General features: G+C 34.4%; 2 protein-coding genes across 7 annotated transcripts; one reads left to right on the top strand and one right to left on the bottom strand.

The window, feature by feature from the left end:
• Positions 1 to 226: 226 nt before the first annotated feature.
• On the bottom strand, positions 227 to 11,872 carry LOC148620920 (uncharacterized). 2 transcript variants are annotated; one of them, XM_088574798.1, is made up of 2 exons: positions 10,734 to 11,872; positions 227 to 2,785 (listed from the first exon to the last, which is right to left on the bottom strand). In XM_088574798.1, the coding sequence occupies exon 2, from the start codon at positions 2,078 to 2,080 to the stop codon at positions 365 to 367; it is 1,716 nt and encodes a 571-aa protein (XP_088430924.1). In that variant the 5' UTR covers positions 2,081 to 2,785; positions 10,734 to 11,872; the 3' UTR covers positions 227 to 364. The 2 variants fall into 2 exon arrangements, with proteins under 2 accessions (XP_088430924.1, XP_088430925.1); XM_088574799.1 differs by lacking the exon at positions 10,734 to 11,872 and adding an exon at positions 7,147 to 7,392.
• Positions 11,873 to 15,589: 3,717 nt separating this feature from the next.
• LOC148620919 (uncharacterized) lies at positions 15,590 to 23,040 on the top strand. 5 transcript variants are annotated; one of them, XM_088574800.1, is made up of 3 exons: positions 15,590 to 15,919; positions 18,772 to 18,897; positions 20,770 to 23,040. In XM_088574800.1, exons 2-3 carry the CDS (start codon positions 18,845 to 18,847, stop codon positions 22,091 to 22,093), a joined length of 1,377 nt encoding a protein of 458 aa, XP_088430926.1. In that variant the 5' UTR covers positions 15,590 to 15,919; positions 18,772 to 18,844; the 3' UTR covers positions 22,094 to 23,040. The 5 variants fall into 5 exon arrangements, with proteins under 5 accessions (XP_088430926.1, XP_088430929.1, XP_088430927.1 ...); XM_088574801.1 differs by lacking the exon at positions 15,590 to 15,919 and adding an exon at positions 15,987 to 17,714; XM_088574803.1 differs by lacking the exon at positions 18,772 to 18,897 and having other exon boundaries at positions 15,594 to 15,919.
• The last annotated feature ends 4,699 nt before the right edge of the window (positions 23,041 to 27,739 follow it).

Here is a 27,739-nt window from a genome sequence, read left to right as displayed (position 1 = left end):
AAGTGAGCTGAAAAAGACGTCTCCTAAAATTTGAATTGTTTAGGTCCGATGACATTGAAATCCAGTATCATAAAATCGGCTGTGATTCTGTTACTAATGCGAATTTTGATTGTTGGTTATTTGACGAAAATTATAATTTACCGCCTAATCTCGTTTCTAAAATGATAATAACTCAGAAACGAATTACAAATAAAAGGAAGACAACTCGGCCACGAGAATAGAACGGTTGAAAAAAAAATATGTTTAATTCAATAGCGGGCTTGAACTGATATCAAGGACAATCAAAATTAGTAAACAAAGACTTCTTTATCAGAATTATGTCTCATGTTTTATTTGGAACTGGACTAGGACTTAGCGAACACAATCATTTGAAATCGGTCATGTAAAGTGGCTTCAAATCAGGTTCGTCTGCCGCTTCTACGTGCATTTCTACAATGTCATCACGGGATTCCGGTGGAGTGTCTAATATTTCAACATCTAGTAAATGTTCGAATTCATCTTCTTTTAAACTATGAAGCCAATTAAAAACTTTAAGGTTCCGATGTGCTCGATTGAGCTTCTGACCTCGATTCCACCACTCAAGGTCTTTCACTGATATTTCATGATAGCGTGGCCGACCCATGCGCACCTGAATATCTTGTCGTATAACACTACTTAGGAATGGAGAAATACGCATCCTTTGAACAATTTTTGGTTTAAATCCATAATCATCATCGATTAATTGGGGAAAATCTCGACACCGTCCAACTCGGCGTTGAAATTTATTATTTTCACCATAACCAGTCACGCGCTCAAGAGCAGAGGTCGTGGTTTTTATACGCTTTTTAACACGTGTTGTTAAGCCACGCCTTAAATCCATTTCAAGAATCTCTTTGTCACCTTTCCAAACCGTTTCTTGTTTAGAATCCGGGATCGTAGAAGGAGATAGTGAACGTATTGATGGCGTATGAATACCTGAAACGTTTGAACTCACTTCTGAACGGGCAGAAGAAGATGCCACTCTCGATCTTCGCCTTCTACTACTTCTACTCTCTTGTTTTAAACGCGCTGCTGCCATTCGCTCTTTTTCGATTCGCTGCTTAATTTCCTCAAGATTAATTCCTTTACTTAGCGGTTTGTGACCTGCGGAAAGCGTTCTCATCTTCTTTCGTTTCTTTGGTAAATGTACTTGTTCATTTATGTTTGTTATACTGCCACTTTTCTTTAGTTCTTTGTTTAATCTAATTCCTGTTCGTTTTGCAGAGTTAAAAACCATACGGCGTTCATCAGGGTCCATCATTTCGAACGCTTCTGATTCAAACTCGCCACTGTATGTTGCAAATGTTTCAATTTGAAGAACATTTTGTCCACGCATGAATTTATCAAATGCTCCTAGACTTTTCTTACTTGCTAACTCTACCCATCTACTCGCGACTGGTTGTGGTGACTTCTGATCCTTTACTTCTTTCCTTTGTTTACCTCTCTTTCTACTTTTATGACTTCCGGAAGAAATATCTGATTTCGCCTCGAGAGAAGACAATTCAAAAAGGGAAGAATAGTGAGTAGATATCGATTCATCACTAGATGTTCGAACCAAACGTCCATTGTCAAAATCTTTCCTTGAAATTGGTTTATCATTTTTTCTTATTTCTGTGAAAGACCGTTTCAGTTTAAATGTGTTAGTCTTTGCACGTTTAAGCTTATTTCCTTGTTGGGCGTTCGATAGTCGAGTTCTCTTTTCACTTTTTGAACGTCTCACAGCACTAGGAACACGTTTTGTGTTGTCAAAACTAACACGAGCTATTTTATCTCGGTCCCTTCCTAATTTACCGGTGAAAACTGGTTCATAGGGCGGTTTCTCCATAGGCTCAATGCTGTTTATGACGTAATCCGGCATCCATGATTGTAACGCACGTGACAATCTTCCCTCGTCCGACTCTTCCGTTAAACCCATCTCAGAAAAGGCTGATGGTAGCCTACTTTCGTCAAAATCGTCTGAGCCATACCATGAAAGGCGGGAATTATTCTGCCATATCTCGTTACGGTAGCCTTCCTCACTACAAACATCCATTGAATATTCAAATGTATTTAACGGTCCCATTATGCTAGTTAGACCATTGGAGAGTATACGATGTAATTATTGTTTTCACTTGTCCATTTTAACGCAATTTGATCTCAATGGATTATCTTACACGGCTATGTTATCAATCCCGTAAAATCCTTTCTATTTTTTTTCTCATGGGAATGTTAATTAATTAAACAGTAATTACCTATTGAATTACTTTCAACCGTCGACACACAACCTTTTTCATATTATTGATTGAGGTCTTGTATAGAAACATTTGATTTTGGATTATTGGCAGCGCACTTGTTTAAATGCCGTTTAATGCATCAATCCTTCGGCAACGTAACAGGTTTTTGAAGCAGCTACCATCAGCTGGTCAAGCAGTAGATGGTTTTGGCACGTATGAGGTAACAAAAGGTCAACACTTGCTTATTTTACGTCCATCGATTGCCATATCTGTGTTGACAAACACTGCTTTCAAATTCCACTTATAATCCGATAATCAATGTTTGTATTGTTGTAGAGAAATGGAGATTGTATTTGAACAATGTGATTGCTAGTTCCAACAGTATATATAACGATTAGTTTAAACTGTTAAAAGGCAATCTTGTTCACGGCGCCATCGCAAGTCTTGTTCTTTGAAGTTTTGCATTGTTAGAATTCAAAAGTCGGTCTAGTAACAGGCGCCAAGACAACTGTTCATATTTGAGTTCTAGTCAGCCTTTTCGCTTTCTAATACTTCTGTAAAAAATAACAACAAATAAGCTAAGGATCGCAAATAATATTCATTTAACAATGGAATATTTAACAGATGCCTAAAACTATCAGACATACACTATTAATCTATAACTGCAAAAATTGAAAGGGGAATATTTCTGCTCTGTTTCCTCTAGAGAATTCAATAATTAAGTCTTTAAGTTAGAGAATGCCCTAATTAGACTAATAAGAAAGGTTATTTTGTTAGTCTTTTAAAACGATTAAAGCAAACCATTAATCGCATTAATCCGTGACGCTTTAATCCGAACAAAGTTGAAAATCCGTTCATGCCTTATATTACACTTTTTCACTTTGTTAGCATATAGCGAAACCTGTCCAAATCGAACCACGAAATAATCCGAAACATCTGTCTAAACCTGTTTTAATGAATTTTGAACCCTGGTAAATCGAAATAATTTTTAATTCAGAAAAAAAAATGTTTGAAATTGGTTTAGACTCAGTTGATGGGAGAAGTCGACGATCCAGATATTCTAGACTGCATGAATTATTTTTGTCACACAAAAATTGAAAAGACAAAAACAGAATCACAACGATTCGTATATCATGACTAGATGGTGCGTTTTGTATGTACATTTTGTATCAAGATTTTACCTCCGCCCCTATTTTTTTCGGTTTTTGGTTCTGCATTGGTGTTCCCTACGTTCAACCGTTAGTAGTGTGCAAAAATGTCGACAGGTATAGATACCTTACAATTATCAACTTAAATGTCGCGACACTTCAGTGACTTGGGGTACCCCATATTATACGGGTTCATTCCAGTTGAACCAAAAATTCGGGTTTCATAGACTAACCGGAAGTAGACGCTTATCCTACCGGTGCACCTGGTCCATGCTCCCAGTTTTTAGTGGAGTCCGAGTTGCTCATTTACTTTTGTTACTTTGTATGTATGATTTTAGATACTTTATGTTCTTTGTTGTGTATGTCTGTTTTCAATGTCTGGTCTTTGTCCCTGGATTACATTCTTTTGATTACCGCTATAACCTTGGTTCCCTTGATTACTCTTACAGAAAGTTGGTTCGTACATGTTAATGGCAAACAAGCTTGATTACATTTATTTCAACAATGCATGCATTTGCACTTTGTTAAAAATAAAACAAAAGCATAAAAAATATTCGTTAATCATGTAACGAAAACTTGCTTTTGGTGCCGTCTCATATTAAAACTATGATATCGATAGTTTGTATTGTTTGAAGGTATATTAAATTATACGACAATAGATCGTGTGTTAAAGGTGTAAGAAATTTAATATGTTAAAAGTTTCAAATGATGCTTATGATTTGTAAGAAATGACATTTAAAGTTTGAAAAAGCTTATGTTTATTTAAGAACCAAAATATTGGAAACTTATGAGATAAAATTCCTCATAACATATCATTTTGTTAAGTACATATCGCATAATATTTAATAAAATTATTTTAGAAGTCTTAGCTGCCATCAAGTTTCCTTGCTACATGTATTTAATGTAGTACACATATTTTTAATACCAAAAAGCCAATATTTTAAAGCGACTATAAGTCTTTATAAATAAAAGCCACGGTGCATCAGTTAGTTGATCTGTTTTACAGCGAGGACTTTGTCAATTGAAACTGTTAAATGAAAAATTGAATTTAGCAATTCAAAATGATAATTATCCGTAAGTATAATAACATTTGAATTACTAAAATGAATTTCTTATATAACAATAGTAATAATAAATACTTGCAACATGCTCAGGTGAAGTGATATTATAAAAAACAGAAAATACACATTATGCTACACGCAGTTCTACATAACTCCTTGTTTTAAAAAGAAAAGAAAATAGAGACGGAAGTCCATGCAACAAAATGTTATGTAAATGGAACTGGGAAACAAACTGAAAGAGCGAAGGTATTTTTTTTCTTCTGTAAACATCATGCGTTTCTTTAAAAGAGAAGGACGCTTACTTGCTCGATTCACCTTGTTACTGATTTCAGTATTTGGAAGCATCTGGATTTCTTATTTAGAATGTTATATATGTTTGTTTGTTTCTGTCTTTGTTTTGTGTAAGCCTCTTGGTTTTCAAGATTTTGGAAACTGGTGTAACCTGTAAATTGCATGGTTCTTTTGATTGCACTCCCATGTCATTCGAGTAAAATGTACTTCCAGTATGGTGAAATCTGTCTAAACCAAACCCTGAATAATCCCAAAACCTGTCTAAACCAAACCCTGAATAATCCAATAACCTGTCTAAACTGAACCCTGAGTAATCCAAAAACCTGTCTAAACGAATTCCGAATAATCTATTAACCTGTCTAAACCAAACCCAAAAAGCATCTGATAACTTGTCTAAACCAAACACTGAATAATCCAATAACCTGTCTAAACCGAACCCTGATTAATCCAAAAACCTGCCTAAACCAAAACCTGAATAATCCAAAAACCTGTCTAAACTGAATCCTGAATAATCCTAAAACCTGTCTTAACTGAACCCTGAATAATGCCAAAACCCGTCTAAACCAAGCCCTTAAATGATCCGAAAACCTGTCTAAAGAAGACACTTTTTTAGTTCCATTATATCATTTTAAATATATTTTGAACCTGGGTAAAACTAAATTGATACAGGGAAGATATATAAACGTATAGAAAGGTCTGGCGGTGTTGCCATGGATGTCACAGCATTACGAGTTCGAGTCCGGTGGAGAGAACGACCAAAAGTTGCACCGTAAATTGTACAGTTCTAACATTGTGTGGAATTTTTCAGACCTTTCTATCTAGTTTTATGAGTTGTATGCTGAAGAAGGATATCAGTATCCGAAATATTCAATTTAACTTTTACTATCTTCTGGTGATGTTAAACATATTTAGACGTTTATATAAATATATATATATATATGACGACTCTATTACTCTATTCGCTACACTGCTCCATCGGATCAAATTGGCCGAGTGGTCTAGGGCGCTGGACTTTGTGCAGGCGGTGTTGCCATAGATGTCACAGCGGTACGAGTTCGAGTCCCGTGGAGAGAACGACCAAAAGTTGCATCGTAAATTGTACAGTTCTAACATTGTGTGGAATTTTTCAGACCTTTCTATCTAGTTTTATGAGTTGTATGCTGAAGAAGGATATCAGTATCCGAAATATTCAATTTAACTTTTACTATCTTCTGGTGATGTTAAACATATTTAGACGTCTAGGGCGCTGGACTTTGTGCAGGCGGTGTTGCCATAGATGTCACAGCGGTACGAGTTCGAGTCCCGCGGAGGGAACGACCAAAATTTGCATCGCAAATTTGACAGTTCTAACATCGTTGGGAATTTATATATATATATATATATATATATAAACGTTATATGTATCACGTTTTGTCAACAATTAAAATCTAATGATAGCAGAAGAAAGTAAATTGTGACTGTTTCAAAAACAATTCATTCCATACAGTCATCAAAGAAAAAGACGTATCTTGAGTTTCGATTCTTTTATTTTGCTTGTTAATTTCAGTAGTGATACACACAGAACAAACAAAACCAAATACGTCCATTGAGTTTGCTCGAAGTGTAGCTTAGCACTGTACAAATAATTATAACTACATATTGCAAGTGTTTTATTCGAGGTGAATAAAAAGATGTATCGATTAGACGGGGTATACAAAAACACATATAAATTTGTGAAGCATGCATTGTATCATTGTGAGATCGTTTTTGTGCCCTTTGAATAATTTCATGTATATTTTGATAAGACTGTCTTAAAGAATCAAACGTTAAGTCAGTGACATAATTATTTACATAACATGATCAATTATAAATGACGCATTCGCCCTAAGATATATCAAGTGAAACACCCTCCCCGGCTTATAACCACCTCGGCCTTAATAAAACGCTTTGTGTTAGAGCAAACTGTTATTTGTTTCTGTTGTGATACTGATTTTTCAAGTGTATCGTTGCCAGTGAAAAGGAGCAAATTACAGACAGGTTCCACCTTTTTTTTATAAATTACAGGTCTTGTCCCAATCCCCCTTTTCAAAATAGTTTCTGGATCCGCTTTTTGTTCTGCTGTATACATAACAAGTCTTATTTACAAGTTTCTTACAGTGCAAACTTTCTTTTCTTTTTTCGTATTTAACACTTTCATTTCTTGATTGATTGTTTATTTTTTATTATACAGACAAAATTTATTTAACAATTTACTCATTCAAGTAACAGCTTCCAAAAAAGCTTGTAGAATAACTCTGAATCAATTAATGTTAACTATTCAAACATTTAACATCGTGTAAATAAATAAACAAACATTAGTATAGGAAGTTAAAACCATTAAATTTCAACCGGAAAACAAAGTCAACTTAGAAGTAAATTTTATTGTACTAATCTTACCTCCATTATGAAGAAGTTTCCGATTCGAACCTCTTGTGTATCGATCACCGGTAACTATTGAAAACAAATCCATTCAAACTCGAATTGAAATTTAAACGTTTTTGGTTGTTCCTACAGGAGTCTTAACACATTCTTTTGTAATTCCTGTATAACAGGGTGATAAGATTTTAAATCTAAGTTCACGCGGATTATCTGTAAAGATTTAACCTAAACGTCGGCGACATGGAACTATTTGTCAACAAATACAAACATGCTTTTATATTTTTAACAATTAATTTTTTCAATGAATATATTGTATACAGATTTCAAAAATAGTTTGCGTTTTATTGAAATTTAAACTTTAAAGGAACTTAATACGTTTAAAATCAACGAAGTCGTTTAATTTTTGGCTCCTATGGCGTGAGTAAACTACTTGACAGAAAAAAATCTTAGATTTTGATTCGTGTCACATACAGCTGTTTTAAAAGTACTTTTTATGACATTACATATTTATATAGTTAATTGATATTCAGGATCTAATCAATGACCTATAGCCTGATCTCAAATTTCACAAACTTATCTTCCATGAAATTTCTATTACGACTTCTGATTGATACTTAAAATTCATCTCTTGATTTTTTCCCCTATTTTTTATTGTCAATTTCAATTCAAACACTAACTAGCTTGGGTCACAATTGTATTCTTGGGAAAATAAGCGTAATATATCAAAAGAAGATAAAATTTCAACTCGTTATAAATGAATTGATTTTCAATGTCCGTATGCTCTCTTATCTTAAATAAGTTGTCACCTACAGGGTTATATTTGCTTAGTTTATAATACGATATTGACTGTAATTCTGCTTTTAACTATTAATATGTAAAGCGCCACTTAAACTCAAATTTAAATTTCATTCAAATATATCATACATATAGATTAAAACATAACTTTTTTGTATATCAATAATAAGTTTTTGTTTGAATCCTATATCGCATACCTTATATCACACCTCTAGCCCTATATTGCATACCCTATATCACACCCCTTTACAGACCATACTTGAAGTATGGATAAAATATACGATATAATGAACACGACATGTCAAAATCTGTATCACATGCTGTATCAACCCTCGACCTATATTACAATGTTATTGCATATGATATACATGTATGGGCCTTAACCGATTATTGTTATTGTGTTTGGGCCAATAAAATTGTCTATTGTCTATATTACCCCGCGGGCCGGTGGCCCTGGGTGATATAGGAGTCTCGCGGTTGATACAGCATGCGATCCAGATTTTGACATGTAATATCCAGTATACAATGTATATGCCAGTGACTTCACAGATATCTGAATTTATCTTGAATTCAAATCCGTGCTAGCTGGTGCTTGATCAGAGCTCATGCGACGTGTGTGTGGTATAAAAGAATTGTGATGCATATTTATTGCAAAAAGTTCTTATTACTGAGGTAGATCTAGAAATTAATAAGGGCTAAATTTATAAAGAAAGTCCAGTCAATCATTCGCTCTTTTTTTACCCAAGTGCACACAGAACGAATAGAATTTTCCAACAAAAAGTGGAGGGGGTCAAAACAAAGAGCCTTCTCTCGTATCCGCCGCTGAATTACTTAGTAAAAGTGTTGATAAGATCTTGGGGCATCCAGAAATCAGAAATCAGAAACCAGAAATCAGAAATTCAAAGAATGGCACCAAGACCACGCAAAGAAAACGAAAACTGACAGGAACCGATTCAAAAACATTAATACTCTTTCTCCCAAAATGCTATTACATGTATGGACAAGGTGCATCAAAAGGGTAAGTATGTTTTTCTTTTTCTAGTAACATCCACAAAATTTCTCGTATTAAGTTCATTGAACGGGACAAGAAATCTTAGAATCGAATAAACTAGAAAAAAACTGAGCAAACCTTCATGTCCTAGAAACCATAGTAGCAATAGTACTCATATACTGCTACCACACTATCCAAAGAAGAGATGGTGGAAAACATAAATCCATGCAAAGTATCCTCTTTCGGTATCTCTACTAGAGACGATGATTGTGATCTATTGTTGTATTAGCTCCCAAAACGCCACAAGAATCCATACAAACAACACTTTATAGCTTGATCTGCAAAATGTACTATCAGTTTCCGCCAGATCGATGACGTATTATCTTAATTTCCGGGATTTTTTACAACGCATCTACCCAAATAAAACTTGATATAAAAGACACTACAGACACTATGAAATCGGTCTCACAACTCGACCTACCCTGCAATGACTTTTCATTCCGTGTTGTTAGCTTTATTTTCATCTATGCCAACATCCCTTCAGCGCCTGCGTATGGAGACAGTTTTCGTATCACAACCCATATGTATGCCAGAGCTTGCCGTAACTAAGCGGACTTTTTGTACCGTGTTATACTTCTAACAACTATGCATCTGGAACAGAGTTATGTTGCTACAAGATTGGTCACCACTTCAGAAGTTATTAATTCGTGTATCGTTATGGTGTATCCATCTGCACCATGAGAACCGATATATTACCGTGTCATAGTTTTCCTCTCTTCTTTCGTCATTTTATCAGCAACTCTGCGTATGTTTCTGAAAATGTAGAGAACGCCTACCCTACCGGTGCACCTGGTCCATGCTCCTAGTTTATAGTAGAGTCCAGATTGCTCATTTACTTTTGTTTCTTTGTACGAGACATTTTAGTTATTTCATGATCTTTGTTTGTGTCAATTTTTTTCCCTGCCTTGTTTTTATCATTGGAATATAATTTTGATTTTTGCTCGAATCTTGGTTTCTTTGATTACTCTCCATAATTAAACAAAACTTTGAGATGTAAGCTTTAAAGATAATACTACATATGCTACAAAGCTCTTTAGACCACAGCCATGGTAAAAAAGTGATAAGCACATGACCAACATTTCGTACAACACATAGCCTGCGTCTATCAAAAAAATACGAAGAAACCAGTCCTATTAAAATCGAAATAAATCACTCCATTTTATCATCGCACAGAGTCTAGCGTAACAGTTTCCACCGCTTGTGCTAAAATAGATCTGGAATCTTTATCAGCTTCTTCGCTATCAAACGCACTTCAATTACACTGTAAAAACATTTAAATGAAATTTTCAATGATCGGAATCGACGTATCAATCTGGTCCTCAGAACCTGGAAGGTCTAAGCCGGGTCTCTTTTCTAATGAAAAGTTCTCAAGATCACTGAATGATTGATTAATCTAAACCAGGTCTTTTGCTATTTTGTAAACACCATGAATCTGCAGTTATATTTAATTAACGGTTAATTTTTCAGACGGGAATGATTTTTACCTGAATAAAATTATTATAGACAACGGTTTCATTAAAGAATATGGGCGCGTATAAGATGAAATGACGGATAGAATGCTCGACCCTCCGCTTGAATTCGTTGTTATTTCACTATAAACAAAATTTCATCCAATGTTCTGTTGAGATTAAAAGCATTTTTGTCCGTATAATACGAGTATTGTTAATAAAATAGAATATCATTGCTGTTTGTGCGTTACAATTTTAGGCAGTTACAAGTATGCATAAGGTTGTACCAGTAGGATATATAAGGCACCTACCTTTCGTCAAATTGCCCGTCTGCCATCTTGCGTTATCAAAACCAGGTCCAAAAAATCTAAACCGGGCTCGTTCAGGACAGTGTTACTCGATATTACAGGTTGACTTCCTACCAAAATCGGGCTCTTGGTGCTTCTAAGGTAAAAGGTTGACTTCGTATGAATTATTGTTATGAGGACTTCGTCCTCTTTTAACAGCCATCGAGTTATCATTATCCAGAGAACCTACACCGAGTAAATAATGCAAGAGAGTCACACTGAGAGCGTCACAGGAAGGTGAAGAATCAGCCAGCTGCTTCAGAGAATGGAGATCTCTTCCGAGTGATCAGAAAATCGAAATCTTTTAGTTGATTTATCAAAAAGTAGCTAAAATACTATACTAAGTAAACAAGAGTACCCCGCTTCGTACATTTTTGTCATTTGAACTTCATTTACCTGCAGTTTATCGGAAAAGGCATATCATTTGTCAATCTCTGGTAATAACCATCTCACTAAACTTACCAATTATAGTAAAAAGTGAAATTCAAATATAAAGTTTGCGTGTTGTCATTTTCGCGGAATGTGTAGTACTCTTTACATAGTTAATGAACTATTCTAATGAAATGAGTGGATTTCCCACATCACAGTGAAACCAATTGGCTTACGTTTAGGCCTACAAAAAGGGCGCTCGATTAAAAAAAAAACTTACAAACTCATTTTTCTACAGAGAAACTATGCAGAAATGGTCTATATGTCAGGAAAGGGTGACGGAGGTAAAGGTTTGAGAAAAGGAGACACCGAGCGTCACACAAAGGTGTTGCGAAATCCTGGGTACATTTACTGGCCAACAAGTCTAGAGTTTTTTGTATTCCAGAATGGAAACAAAGCCGAAATCTCTCAAAATATGTTAATGTTGGTTCAATCCGTGCCTTGAAAAGGAAAGTTAGTCCCAAAATGTACGTTGTCAATAAAGGGAAAAAATCTTAAACTTCTTAAAATTCAGTTTTTAACATTGAAATGACACATTATATGTTAAAGAGCTGAATTATTAGAAGAGTGTTTTCCTTCATAATGTTCTTGTCCCATTTAAATAATATAGTGTTGATATGAATGGAGGAAGACATTTTTAATAACTGAATCCAGGTTTTCAGGAAAAAAAATAGTAAATTCCGAACTATTGGATTTAAACAAATAATAACATCAAGCTTCCATTCGAATATTGGCCAATTGGTTTGATTGTTGCCAAATAAATATTATAAGAATATAAGAAAACAAAAACTTCCAAAAAAAATATCGCAAAAATTAAATTTAATAAATATTTTATTGAAAAATAATAAACACACCCCACTATGATGCTTTTGCTTCTTGCAATTTTTATATATTAGAAAAGTACTATCTTTAAAAAAGATAGCCGACGCAGTAAAATTTGTTCTTTTTACTTACAATTTTCTACATTTCATCTGCCATGGCGACCGAGTATGTGCAAAACTCTTTGCTTGTATGTTTTAACCACATAAGCCAAGTTGCTTACAAATATTTTATAAATACTTCAAAATTGTTCATAAATGGATCCTAGAAATTTAAAGTTAGTGAGACTACCTAACCCCAAAGAAGGAGAATTGGTTTTTTTTAACATCATTCTGTTTCTATGTAACTGAATTGATTTATACAATTAAAGTTGACAGAGTTATAAATGTCAGATCCAGATATTTACAAATCGGGCCCTAAGCCAGGGTCCAAAATTAGTTAATTAATCATATCAGTATGCAAACTAATATCTTACTCTATGAAGGCATTCAAAATTTCATTTCAAAAGTTTTCAATCTCAGTTTCAATAAATGATTTGAAATGCATTAGAAGTACGTGCATAAACACAATAGTGTCAAAAATTTTATTACGAAATTATCCAATGATACATAAATAATATGAAATAAAATGGCAAAGTCCATTGTGGGTTTGTCATGTTCTATGGTTTTTATCAATTTAGATCGAAGATCGGAATTGATATAGCAGTCGCCAGAGCCTTTAGATTTGTAAAGCCTGATAGCATCCGCAATTATCGTACTCAACCGCAGAAAATAGTCCCATTGGCATATCCCACTAAAGTTCAAATGCAGATAGTTAGGTCCACTTTATAGGTATTTCTAATATATAAAATTTGATTTCATATTTTACGCCAATAATCAAACCCATAAAAAAACTTTAACTGCGAACTAAATATGTTGGTTTGTATTAACCACGATCCAATTGAAAAATAGTTCACGCCTATACTCTTGTTGTTCAGTGTCGATGTATTCAAATTGCCTATTCATTTATAGAAGCTTAAAAAAAACATCCGATGCTTAGCTAGAAATGAAAACCCTGCGAGATTATAAATAGTCATCAATCATATAATAAAAAATATAAAGAGGAATGCTGAGCTGAGTACCAACTGGATGAGCTGTCTTCAGATATTTCATGCAGGCCCTGGTGGATAAAAAGGGCAGTGGTTACGATAAAAAAATTTGTATAAAGAAAGGGGTTTCAGGCTATTATTTGCCACTTATCTTTTGTCAATTTTTTTACAAAAAGGTAGCATGAATTCTAGTCATAATGGCATTTGTTTAAAATGGCACTTGGTCAAAATGGCAGCTGTGAAGTTAAAATGGCACCTGGTTAAAATGGCACTTGGTCAAACGACACCTGTATATAGTTAAATTGGCACCCATCGTAAATGTATGGTTAATCATTTAATGATATAAAACAAATCCTGGAGTTTTTTTTATTTTGGATAGATATAAAATTAAAGTCTTTTTGCAAGACATATCATGCATTAATTGTGATGAAAAATGTTTTGTAATTTCACCTGAATAAATTATTTTTTTCTTTTCATTTACAATATAAATATATTCACACACTTTATATATTATTTTCACTGAATTTTTTTTTTTTATAAAAATGGGAAAATATATAACGCAATAAAAATATTTGGTGATACTAAATGAAATACCCCCCCCCCCTGCGTCGGAAAAATATATATCAGCGCTGAACCTTACTTACTTGAATATACTTGCATATATATATATACCACAAACGGAATTGTTTTTTGATTAACCATGATTAGTTTTTTTTTTCACGAAATTAAGTACATACATAGCTATGTGAAAATCACGTTTTGTTACTGATAATTTATGCATGAAGCGAGACTACGCTTGTATATTTGGGCTACTGCAGGTACGAGACCACAATTATCTGCCCTTAGCCTATTTTTTCAAAAAATATTTAGACAAACTTACCTTTAGAATTTCTTATTCTATTTTTTGTTTTTGTTTTTGGTTCAAATAAAAGAAAGATAATGGAAATACTTTAATAGAAGTGTTGAATCAAAAAAACAAAAAACAAAAAAAAAAAAAAAAAAAAAAAAAACAACGCATATAACATTCCATATCTATATTTTGTTAATCAGACTTTTATTTATTTTTTAATTTTTATTAATTAAAAAAAAATAGAAGATTAATAAAGGATGAATATGAAATGTTAAATGAGCATTCAGACGACAAAAGTGTTCGGTCTAAACTGCATAAAATTATACAAAGTTATTCATATTCATCAACATAAGATGTCGGTTTTCTGGTGACCCTGGAAAATTCTTCAAACTAGGCTACTGGCACACTTGACTTGCTCTGTGTAGTTTCTCTACAGAATGACAAATCGGTTAATAAAGCCCAGGTACGGCGGTGATGGAATTCATAATCTACACCAGTGGCGGATCCAGAAGGGGATGCAGGGGGTTGGCACCCCTTTTTTATTGGAAAACTTGTCATTTTCATATATAAAATTGAGAAAAAATGGCTAATAATGTCCTAGTAGCTCCCCTTTTTCTGAGGAACGTCGGCTGGCACCCCTTTTTTATTGGAAAACTTGTCATTTTCATATATAAAATTGAGAAAAAATGGCTAATAATGTCCTAGTAGCTCCCCTTTTTCTGAGGAACGTCGGCTGGCACACCTCCTTTTCAAATTGTCTGGAATCGGCCCTGCGCGCTGTCCTTAGACATTTTACGCTGAAAAAGAAATTGCTTTTACATTAAGAGAACAGAAAAAAAAGAGCGGCATTACTAGTGCAATTCAAAACAAAGAGACTCAACCTGGATGAGAGGGGTCTGGTCACTAACTATATAACTTCGTTTCGTAAAGATGAAAAAAGGGGGTCATTATTTTTTAAGTTTCAAGATTCAGTCACTGTAGAGTAATGAGAGCTTATTATTGATAATTACCCATTAAAACGTGTATGTAATGAAGAATATACTAATTATAACTATACATCACTTGTCTTGTATGTTCACATGTCTATAATCCTTCTGATGTTTCCATTTGCACGGTTATACAGTCACAGGGGTCCAAGTCATCCCCTGGAGAAAAGTCACAAAGAATGTCAGCTTGCGAATTTTCCTTTATTCATTCAATATATATCTACTAGATTAGTGTCCAATGGAAAATTGACACTTTTTTGAATCAAAAATGCACTTGAACCACATTGCCTATGGTGTTGATATGTATTTGTCATTAACATACGTGCGTCATCAACTATCTATCCATGTATATATTTATCTTCAAGTTTTTTTTTGCGTATTTATAGCTTTTAGTCATAATTTTACGAAAAAAGTATGCAATATGTAGTTTTGTTGTCCAAGTAAATATCCATTGACAGCCAAGCCAAGTCTATCTATCGCGACTGCGCCTTGAATAATTATGAATTTGGCGGATATATCATTGGAATTAAAACCCCTATTGTACACAGCAGTATGAATTGAATGGACTTTTATTATCCGTTTATGGACAAATGCACACAATTAAAAGTCAATTTATACAGTTATATTTTTAAAGTTTACAAAGGATAAAATTGTAAGATAAATAAAAAGGACTTTAAATGGGTGCGCATTTGAAATCCCATAACAGAACTTTGAAAAGAGATTAGTTAAATCCAACTTCTATCAGGCCTAATGAATGGAATTGGTATATACATAGTTAAAACAAACAATTATTTGACGGTGCATAGTAAGACATAATAAATTATCGCACCAGATCTACATAACGTAGCGCATGCCAAAATGTATCAATTGTCGTGAAGATAAAGCAGACTTGGCCATCAAGGTTGGATTCGTCATTTGTTTGGACCGTAATTCATTTATTAGTTGTAGGAATGTAGTAATCAACTCTTGAAATTTACTGGTAAGTTTTAGGGGTTATTATGTAGTATTTCTTCATTTTGGTTATTGAATGTACATCCATAGCCTTAATGGGTACGTGTATTTCTATTTTGAGCCACCGTAGACGGTAGATTCTTAATAGGACATCGTTAGGTAAAACCTTTTTCGAAGGTGCATGTATATCTTTAATGGGTACGTGTATTTCTATTTTGATGACCCATTGCGAGACAGTAAATTCCTATGAGTGTATTCTTCATGGACTCCGAATTTTGTTATGGTCTGTTTTGTTCTTCAAAATACATGATTAAATATTAATATAATATGTAAAAAAAAAATGGGTTACGAGCTCATTAGACCTCGTTTTAAAATTTAAAACACATTATGAAGATTCAAGATTTACGAAGCGTTTATGTCATTCGAGTTCTGTTTCTTTGTAATGAAAGTTCGTTAATCTGTGTATTCCCTCAGTAAAGTGTTTCAAAATTGTTGGTGTTTCTACGAAGCTTGTCGAAACTACGCAGACTTACAGGCTTCTGGAACAGGGTTATGTTGCTACAAGATTGAAGTCATCACTACAGAAGTTTTATGGTCGTCATCATGAACTCGTGGATCGTTATGGTGTATCCATCAGCACCATGAAAACTGATTTATTCAACGGTTCATAGTTTTCCTTTCCTGGTTTGTCTACCCCGGACTTTACTTTTTATGAGCAACTCGGCGGGTGTTTCTAGAAAAGCAGAGAAATCAAAAGAATGTAATCCAGGGACAAAGACCAGACATGGAAAACAGACATACACAACAAAGAACATAAAGTAACTAAAATTATACATACAAAGTAACAAAAGTAAATGAGCAACTCGGACTCCACTAAAAACTGGGAGAATGGACCAGGTGCATCGGTAGGGTAAACGTCCTCTGCTTTTCTAGAAACATCCACCGAGTTGCTCATAAAATGTCAAGTCCGGTGTAGACAAACGAGGAAAGGAAAACTATGACCAAATTAGATTATGCCAAATTCTTGTACCTTTGGTAACACAAAAACAAAATGCTGTCTCATTGACATTTCGACCCCACGTCGCTCTTATCGACTCTTGCTGATTGTCAAAATGTGCTCTGTAGCTGTATCTTGATCACGCATAAAATGCTTACTGGTGAGCGTTCCCACACATCTCTGCATTCCAATATAAATCCAAGAAAGAGATAAATAGACGAAAGAATTTAGAAAGAAGTAGGGCAGCTTAATAAGAATTCGGACGGGCATACACATAATTTTCTTGTCATCTTTTGATCTTTGGTCTATTTATTTCTTTGTAAATTAAATAAATCAATGAATCAAATGTTAACCTTAAAACGTATTCTTTTACAACGTTTTCATAAGTTTTAATTAAAGTAGAAAAAATCGCCAAAGACTGTCGTACATTTTATATCGAATATCGAAACATGAGTAAATAGAAGTTCTCGACTATTATTTGAAGGTCTTCATTTTGGAATTAAAACACAATGGGGAGATCGGCCTTTTGATTTAACCACAATACCTCAGTAGATACAATCTCTTTCTAAATTGACAGTACACATGTTTGTCTCGATACAACCAGTAGATAGAATATACGTTTTTATATACCCCTATTTGAAATCTATTCATGGTTGTTTCATGTAGTTAAATATGGTAGATGACTTTTACGATTGCGAATAATGTCTCAATTCAATCAATTTTTATCATAAGTCTTTGGAGCTTTTAGTTGTGACATAGCTTTTCATAATGAGCGTGACTACTCACTGAATATTTGTATATCTGCTGTCTTACAACTGAAATAAACGTGAGTATAAACTCGTAGATCGATTTATAATATTAAGAGGCGATAAATCAGTGGTTATGAACAGGCAGTAGTTTGGTTGGTTCACAGTGATATGATAGCCTTTATGTATTATGCAATATTTTCTTTTTGTCAACTAAACATTTATCTGTTACCTAACCTCATTCCAAGTATTTGATAAGCACACAGAAGTCTTTGGAAGAATTTGTATGTTTCTTGCAAGGAAACGTACCGGTGTATCGTGCTAATAAGAATTGGTACGTTTTCTGCTCAGTTTGAAATTTGCATCGTGTGGATTGTCGGTGTTTTGCACATCTGAACAGCGATCATCAGCCCATACCTCTACTGTGTCTGAACAGTATTTTGTACAAGAGATTGTGAACATACTTCGAACATGTAATGAATTCTGTGATTTATTGCATTTAAGACCTATCAAAAGATGCTTGGTTTTCCCTCAAAATCTTGTGAATTATACATTTCTTTTATTTAAGAAACTATATGAAAACAAAATTTTAACAATTATATCTATGTACATGTTTTTCATGAGCTTCACTCGAAACTCAATATATGTTTTCGTATCTTTTATGTCTCTGTTTTTTTTTCGACCGTTCAGTTTTAAATTTTGAATATCAATTTTAATCCGTATACGCAGTTTCCAAGCATTTCACAAAAAAACTGTTACCGAGCCACATATGATCAAGCTACACGCAAAAGGTAGATCTGACTGACTACAATAATTTAATCTAAAATCAATCTACATTGTAGTTACATTTCATACTGCACTATTGTTGCATCACAAGAAGCTAATGTTAATATAATCATTCATGAATAAGTAAACACATCGTCCCTTAATGAGTCTGTATAATTCTCAAATAATCAAACCAACCCCACGTGACCTTGTTATACACTAATGAGTTCAATTTTTATCGCGAACTGCGAGACCATTTCATTTTTATTTGTGTCTGCCCAATTCATTGAACGAAAATTACTTACCTTATCTGAATGAAGAAATCAGAGGCGTGTTTAATATATTGACTTGTTTCTATTTTCGTGCATTTAGGAATTATATCCTCAAGTGACCCCTTAATCTCACGGAAACAATCACGGAAACCAGAAATTATCCAGAATATTTAATGGATATACAGATCTGTACATTCATAATAGATTTCCTTGCTACATGTAATCAGTAAGTTCCTAAAGTCAGAATTTCTTCAAAAAGAGAGGTTTTTTGCTTCGCAGTAATCATGGTAATGTACAGAATAGATAACTAAAACTGAGTAATAACATTTTTTTTTATATTAGTTTTGATGTTACATAACAAAAAGGTAAGCAAACTATTTTTTTTTCTCTAAAATTTCTATCTTTAAAGTGCAATTACAGTTTAAAAAAATCCTTGAAATGAAGTAAAACTGCTGAATTAATACTTTGAATTTGCTCACTTTTCTAATCGCTTAGCAGACGGCCATTTGATTCAGAGGCAGGTGCATGTGCTGGCGGTTTTGGTCGGGACACCGCACTTATTTTCAAAAACAAATTACTAACCAGAAAAGAGAAGGGACAATAAAGGGCCCCATTGGCCTAAACTACAACCGAAAACACCATAAAGGTTTGAAAAATTCAATTGCGAATTTGGAGACTTTAATCTTTCACAAATGGGAAAACATAAAGACTTCTGAAAATTCTTGCATTCATATGACAATGGAATTGCTTGAAGTTTACCAAAATTTCTTGGTCATTTTCTGGTCTTTTTTTTATATATTTAATCGTGTTATGAACAAATTACATGTTATTTCAACAAAGTTTATATTTTAGGCAATGTTCATAACCTTATGCCCTCAAACCTTATAAAATATTTTCAGACCAAGATATTTATTTACAAAAACTGCCAAAGCCCCTCCACTGGTCATGCCCTAATGTGTGATTTACATGGTACTACTCCCTCATTCGTCCTCATGATTTTACTTTGTTCCGGACAAGGTTTAAAATAAACGCTGCACATTTTGTGAGTCGTTTAAACCTATAATAATTGTTTGTTCTACTTCTCTGTGGACCAAAGTTCAATACCTATGGACTTATAAACTGCTCTATATCTATTTTTTTCGAGTGTTCTTATGGGTAGTTATTTTTCGATATTTAAGTATTTAAGATAGTGATTTATTTGCATCAAATGCTAATAATCGCAACTTTTTATCTGGTGTATCCGTGTGATTAAGGCCTAATTTTCGTAATATTTATGATCGCAGCTAGAATTTAGTATGCATGATGTTTGTAAGTCAAGTACAAACTTCTAACAGAGTAAACGGCATCTCTTAAATAATTGTCTTGTGAACATGAGATTTACATCGGAATAGTTGTTTCTGTACGAGATGCACATGCAATCATTTATGACTATAATCCTGTCAATGGCTGATCCAGGTTCCGGATACAAAAATATGAATAATAAAAATGTGATCGAATCAATTTGCATTCGGCAGAAAAAAGTGAAAAAAATTAAATACCTTTGAAGCCGATGTTTATAATTGCAATGTACATATTATATTTATTCCGTGTTTGCCATTTCCAGATCATTTAACTCGTGTATAATTACGGCCCGAATTGAAGCTCTAAAGAAAGAATTTAATGCTTGTCATATATATACCCATATTCCTTTCAAAATAAATATTACCGTAATATTTTTCTTTTATAATTGAATTTTGGATATTGAGACTGTTAATTGATTGCATTTAAGAATCAACTTATACTAATATTTCAAAATGGCGGATTTTAAATTCAAGATGTACCATCTTAAAGACTCTGCGAGGTTTGTTAGATTTAATACTTGACCAAAATACGATAAAAAGGAAGATACAAGATATGTCTTTGAGTTAGCTTTTTGTGATTTAGACAACAGGCTCCATTTTTCATGTATGAGTGTAATTAAAAGATAATTATCATAACACATCTGTATTGAGTTGACGAAAGAAATTCTTTATTTTCTGTATGTTCTGTTTTCAATTAACTTTTCATTGACTTAAAAGTCTTTGGAATACAAAATGGCAGTCATTTCCTTAAATTGCAGGTACTTGTTAGTTCCAAAGATGCTACGAGTAGTGAATTCAGCCCATGAACCACTACATTCACCTCGAACACCTAAGTCACCGAATGCTGAGGTATTGCGGAAGCAGATTGTAGGACTGTTGAACGAGGACCAGGGCAAAGAAAACAACAGACCAGTGAAAATTCAGACACCTCAGATATACCAAATACAGAGAAAAGGAGGAACAAGTACGATATTAAAACCAAGTGACAAAAATGAGCGACAGATAGAGCGAATAAAAAGATCTCATTTAAGGTTTATACGTGAGGCAAACAATAGTAGGAGTAAAGAATTTCCATCAATAGAGAATTATGTTTTACACGGTGAAGCGAAAGATACGGGTAGAAATCAGGAATTCGACGACCCAACTAAACGTCATTGGGCACTTCCTGGGGATTTAAAGCAAGAGTCAAAAGTAAAAAATGTGCGATTTCATATCCAGGAAGAAAAGAAAAATCAGAAAAGCCAAGAAGAAAATGAATCGAAAGATAGAGAAAGGGAAAGTATTGGACTATTTTGTGAGATTCGAGGTAGCGCAATACCTACGAGTAATAAGTCTGGGCGTTTGATAAAACCTAGTCCGCGACAACGACGAGCGGAAGCAACAAAACGACAGGCAACTATTCACACGTCTTTACAATTGTTCAAAAGAAGGTTAAAACTTAACCACGAGACTTATATCACACCATCTATCACAGCCAATCATGATAATGACTACATAATACGACGGGTGCCAATGAAAAACGGTACAAACACCGTTATTCCGGTTCCTCGCGCATCTTCCGCAGCAAAACCTATTATAGAACCTAGGTTATCGACAAATACTACTCAAAGACCAAAAAGTTCTGTCGGACCATCTTTACATGTACAAAAAACTTTCTTAAAAACTAGACCTCAAAGTAGTCCCGAACGCAATCTTACCAGACCAAGACTGCAGGAAAATATGCATAATACAGACATGAACTTATTTCCGGAAGAGGAAGAGCAAGAAGCCATCGCAACGGTTGTAAACACATACTACGTAGAACCGAACAAACCAAAACCAGAACAATTTCACCAGTCCTCACTTAGCATGCATAACCTTGACGTACACAATTCGTTAAATGTGTGCTCTGACGCTAGAATGAGACTGACTAACAGCAATATGCAGTTTGATAACCGTTTTTTGCGTTGGTTAGAGGAATCATCCGCGAATTCTGAAGAGGCTCGGCGAGCATCGATGAAAGTGCATCACGAACAGTTACCCGCAACAGAATCCCCCAAATCTCCAATATTTCCCGATGATCACAATGAAACTGAGCTCTAATGTTGTGTTTATGCTATGTTTTGTAATAATTATCTAATACAAATGCAAACTTTTTTTTTATGTTACCCATGCTTTAAATTACAGTCGAGTTCCACAATTATGTAAAGTAATTGAGACAGACATTTGTATCATTTATTTATACCCCGCTCTTTGCGGTATTATACACATACAATTTAGATGATTCGCAGAAGTAAATATTACATTGTACTTCATGTGTAGCTTAGTGTTCAACTGTACCATCTACTATACGAGTCTTATATAACATAACTGCGCCTGTAGGTAAACAATTCTTCATTATAATTAATTTAATATACTGAAAGTCAAAAGGTGCGGACGGACGAGTGGATTCCATTATAACTGTATCTAGTAAACCACCCTCATCTTGCAATCAGTATGTGTATAATACCGAAAAGCGCGTAGTATCAATAAATGATACAAATGTCTGTCTCTCAAAAATGAAATTCAAGTCTCCGTAAAATCAGGCCGTTTCTGAAACATTGTCTGGAAATTTTGGTACCGTCAAGTCTATGAATTAATCTCAGACACATGGTTACCTGCATGCAAACAACTAAAACTGAAAACTCCAAATACAGAACTTTTTCTACATAACAATGGGTTGAAATGAACTTTCCACAGCAGGAGTATAGCTCGAGTCCCGCTTTGAGTGTTTTTATACTTGTTTCGGAAACATTGAACTTTGATTATCAAAAGGTCTTGCACGTAACTTAACTAAATTAAGAAAACTTTTATTATGAAATCTTCGTAATTTTACTTCTTTCTTATTTGCAATTTCAGATTTCTGTTTACATTCTAGCTTATAAAAGCAAAAACGTCATAAATAATGTATTTCTTAATATTGAATGTAAGTTCTTGAAGATTTCAAAAGCATTTATTGTTCTGTTTTAATGTGTTTACAATATTGTTCTAATAAATCATTGAATACAAAAGACCGTGTCAATTTTCTCATGAAGGTGATACCCTCCCCCACCGTAATGGTAAAAAAAGGAATGGCTACGTGTTCAAAATGACCCAACTTTGAAAATTTAACTTGACCTGTATTGTATTTTTTACGAAAGCCCATTGAGCTCATTTTCGAAGACTAAAAAAACTACCGCGAAATATTTGTTATATATTATGAAAAACACGCATTATGGAGACCAAATTTCAAATGTCTATCATTTAATTGAAATATACGTAGCTATGAGTTTCCTCGCTGCCATGGTGGTCATGAATAAACTTCTCATTGAAAGTGAAAGCACTTTAAATCGATGACAAGTAAGTACCTACTTAGCGGCCGTCATTTTTATGTCGCTAATATTGTTAGCGACTTCTATAACAATAGCATAAATGTGATGAATTTATTTGACAAAAATCCAAGGCGGGAAGGGAGTCATGGCCATCGCCACTATACGTCACCTAAGTTTCATGATGTCTCCATAGATGGTCTCCTTCCTTTTATACAAAAACCTCTTGGACTTCATCACATTTGACCCAAACTCTATTCTACACCTCTCAATTACACTACCATTACAAAACAAGTCTTGACACTCCTGTTTCTGACCCCACCTCATCATTATACAGACTCGTTGCCATCATTTTGGATATTGGTTTCCACAGACTCTTTAAACCAGTTTGTGTGAAAAGTCAAGATGAAGAAAAATGATCATTTCTTCCACTACCGTTTGTCAACAAAGGTATAGATGCAATTAATTTGGCTAACATCCTCCATCACGAAAACGTTACCAACAAAATTCACCCATATTTCAAGGACAAATCAATACCACTTATTTCATATTCCTATACTTCACCCATTGCATCCAAAATTATTTTTGATTACAAAAGGCTATTGCAGAACCTTGAGATTGAGGACTTCAAGGCTAAACCACCCGACCGTTCTTGCAAAAACTCTCCATTCAAATATGGTCCTTCTGGTTACTTCGTTATGGGGGGATTTAACAATCATCGAAAATGAATCTCTGCGTAATATCCTTTCTAAAGGTTCCAAGTACCGTGAACCACGCTCCATAAATTGGAATTATAACTTTAAAGTTCTTATGAATGCCGTCGAGGACTACGCAAAAAAATGGTTAAAACGAGAACAAGAATACATAGATTCTCTGTCAGAGTGGTTAAAGGCCGTGAGGTCTTTAATTTTGAAACGAATGAAAGTTTTAAGTAGGTCAATGAGTGCCAAGTCTACATCAGTTTTCAATGACCCCGATGTAGCAAAAACATTGTCTACTATACATGACAAATATGTTGTCGTACCAGCAGACAAAGCCCAAAACAACATTGTTTTTGCCTGCAAAACGTTTTACATCCAATGTTTATTATCAGAGGTAGACGTAGAAAATAATAGCAGTGATAAGACCCATACTGCTACCACACTCTCCAAAGAAGAGATTGTGGAAAACCATAAATCTGTACTATCCTCTTTTGGTCTCTCTACGAAGGACGATGATTGTGATTTACCGACTATATACTGGATTCCTAAACTCCACAAGAATCCATGCAAACAACGTTTCATAGCTGGATCTGCAAAATGTACCACCAAACCTCTTTCAAAACTTTTAACTTCTATACTCACAACCGTCAAAGAGGGTCTGCAGTCCTACCACAACACTTGTTACTCCCGTAGTGGTATTAATCCAATGTGGATCCTGAAAAATTCGAAAGATCTTTTGGAGACAACCAGTTCAAGACTATTATCTGAATATAATAGCATTAAAACCTATGATTTTTCAACACTGTGTACTTCTATTCCCCATACTCAGTTAAAATCACGACTTAAAAACATTATACATCGTTGTTTATCCTAAGAAGATGGTACACCTAGATACAAATATATTGTTCTTGGTAGAGATTCCTCATACTTTGTAAGAAATAATTCCAAATTATCTTCCAAATATACAGAGAAAGATGATTACAAAATGCTGAAATTTTTAATCGACAACATATTTGTCTAGTGTGGTGGACGTGTTTTTCAACAAACGGTCGGCATTCCAATGGGAACAAATTGTGCTCCTTTACTTGCTGACCTATTCCTTCATTCTTATGAGGCTGACTTTATGGCTGATCTGATCCGAAAGAAAGAATATCGTTTGACTAGATCCTTTATCTCAGATTCCGCTATATAGATGACGTATTATCTTTAAAAAAATCTTAATTTCGGGGATTTGATACATCGCATCTACCCCAAAGAACAAAGAACTTGAGATAAAGGATACTACAGACACTGTGAAGTCAGCCTCATATCTTTACCTACACTTAGAAATCGATGGTAAAGGAAAACTATTGACCAAACTTTACGACAAGCGTGATGACTTTTCGTTCAGAATTGTCAACTTCCCTTTCATCTGTGGCAACATCCCTTCAGCACCTGCATATGGAGCGTTTATATCACAACTCATACGTTATGCCAGAGCTTGCCGAAACTACGCACACTTTTTGTACCGCGCTAGAACTCTAACAAATAGGCTTTTGGAACAGGGTTATGTTGCTACAAGTTTGAAGTCATCAATACAGGAGTTTGTTTTATGGTCGTCATCATGAACTCGTGGATTGGTATGGTGTATCCATCTGCACCATGAAAACTGATTTATTCAACGGGTCATAGTTTTCCTTTCCTTGTTTGTGTACCCCGGACTTGACTTTTTATGAGCAACTCGGCGGTGTTTCTAGAAAAGCAGAAGACGCTTACCCTACCGGTGCACCTGGTCCATGCTCCCAGTTTTTAGTGGAGTTTGAGTTGCTCATTTGCTTTTGTTACTTTGTATGTATGATTTTAGTTACTTTATGTTCTTTGTTGTGTATAATGTTTTCCATGTCTGGTCTTTGTCCCTGGATTACGTTCTTTTGATTACCGCTAACCTTGATTCCTCTTACACTCGTAATTTCAGTACTTAACATCGCATATGATTTGCATAATTATAAATTTATACTCCATGTAATGCTTTAGATCTGTGCCGTGTTTACCGCAATAGCATCATACATGTAGTTTCAGCTTCATACGAGATAAAAAATGTACCTATACGAGATAAAAATGTACCTCTTAAACATCATACGCATGTGGAATGATCGGTTTTCATTTATCTTTTTTGTAAATATTAACCAATTTCCGATTCAAATAGAGGGGCTCGTTACAATGGACTATATACAGATCACACATATATTATCATGACTCTGATATCTATATATAGCCATTGCCAGTTGTATACATGTAATCTGGTTCCGGGTAATTGAAAACATTCGCGTCATCACGGTTACAAAAGAGTACGCAATCATATCAAGGGAACCACTATTTTAGCGAAAGTCAGCCGATTTTAGAGCATATCGCATTCGTGCCATTCGGATGTTGAAAGTAAACTAAAATCTGTGACAGAGAATATTTGACGGTAAGCGACTTTGAAGTCTTCAGTCTTTGATTTGGTGTATTCTGGCTATTCCAACATTATAAAATTTCATATTATGGCTATACCAACAAACCGAAAAAATGCCTATAAATAAACGGAAAGAAACTGCCAAAGGACATCTGTGACAGAGTGTAAGTTGGTGTCGAGTTTCCAAAGGGCCCATCCCCCTTTAAGCAAATTTATGACAGCCAAGAAGGAAGACTTGATGTGCAGGGAGACAATTAAAGACGTAAGTGCCATCTGGCTTTGCTTCAGAATAGAGGACGAAGTAAGTAATAAATAAAGTTATTATATAGATAGCAGTGATTTACCGATTGTTCCAAATGTATTTTTTTCTGATAATTCACACTGTGAAATAAATTCGATAACTTCACTCTCGCGCTTTCTCCCGCCAAAACGTCACAACACGAATATAATTCCGCCTCTGACAAAATTTTCAATTAATGTTTAAAATAACAATGAATAATGCAGGAAATCTATATAATAAATAGGATAACCAATTCGTTATCGTGAATAACCAAAATGTGATCGCTCGTGCCAAGAACGCATTAATTAAGATTTGACTCGTGCGGGGAACAAGTTCCGCACACTTGTTAAATCTAGGCGTTCTTCGGCACTCGTGACCATATTTTGGTTATTCACTCTTTCCATTCAAATATCCTATTAGTATACATGTCACGTGGTACGAACTTCAGACTCACTTTTAACCACAATTTAAACGGCATTGCAACCAAACGACTCGATTGTTTTTCTAATGACTGAATGGAACAGTTGATAGATCTTATTTTAGTTACATTTGCCCAGATGTGAATTTTTCATTGTGAAGGGTGGTCGCTCAGGAATTTTAGTCGAAATCACCTAAAGGGGAAATTGTCAAGAATAAATATTTACACACAGTTTTTCACTAATTTATCATTTATATTCTCTCAAGAATATGTTACACACATTCCCAAATGCACTCCTAACCATGAAAAAGCATTCAATTATTCTGTTCATCTGTATGCATTATACCATACTGAGAAACCACATTCATACTTAGCGGAAGAACACTTCCTAAGGTGCCCATTTATGTAAGTTCAACACATATCAAACTTCCTTCACATCTTTTCCATCATTTTAGCTTGTGGCAACAACACCTTTATGTAAGTTTCATGGAATTTAAAACACTACATGTAGTAAATACATGTATACGTACATCTTGTCTTAATGTACATTTGTATCTTACAAGTTAACA

The sequence above is a fragment of the Perna viridis genome, chromosome 3, assembly GCF_037379345.1.
Source record: "Perna viridis isolate PV_CMFRI_1.1 ecotype Kerala chromosome 3, ASM3737934v1, whole genome shotgun sequence".
In the NCBI taxonomy this organism is placed as follows: Eukaryota; Metazoa; Mollusca; class Bivalvia; order Mytilida; family Mytilidae; genus Perna; species Perna viridis.
This window is presented reverse-complemented; position numbering and strand designations above follow the sequence as displayed.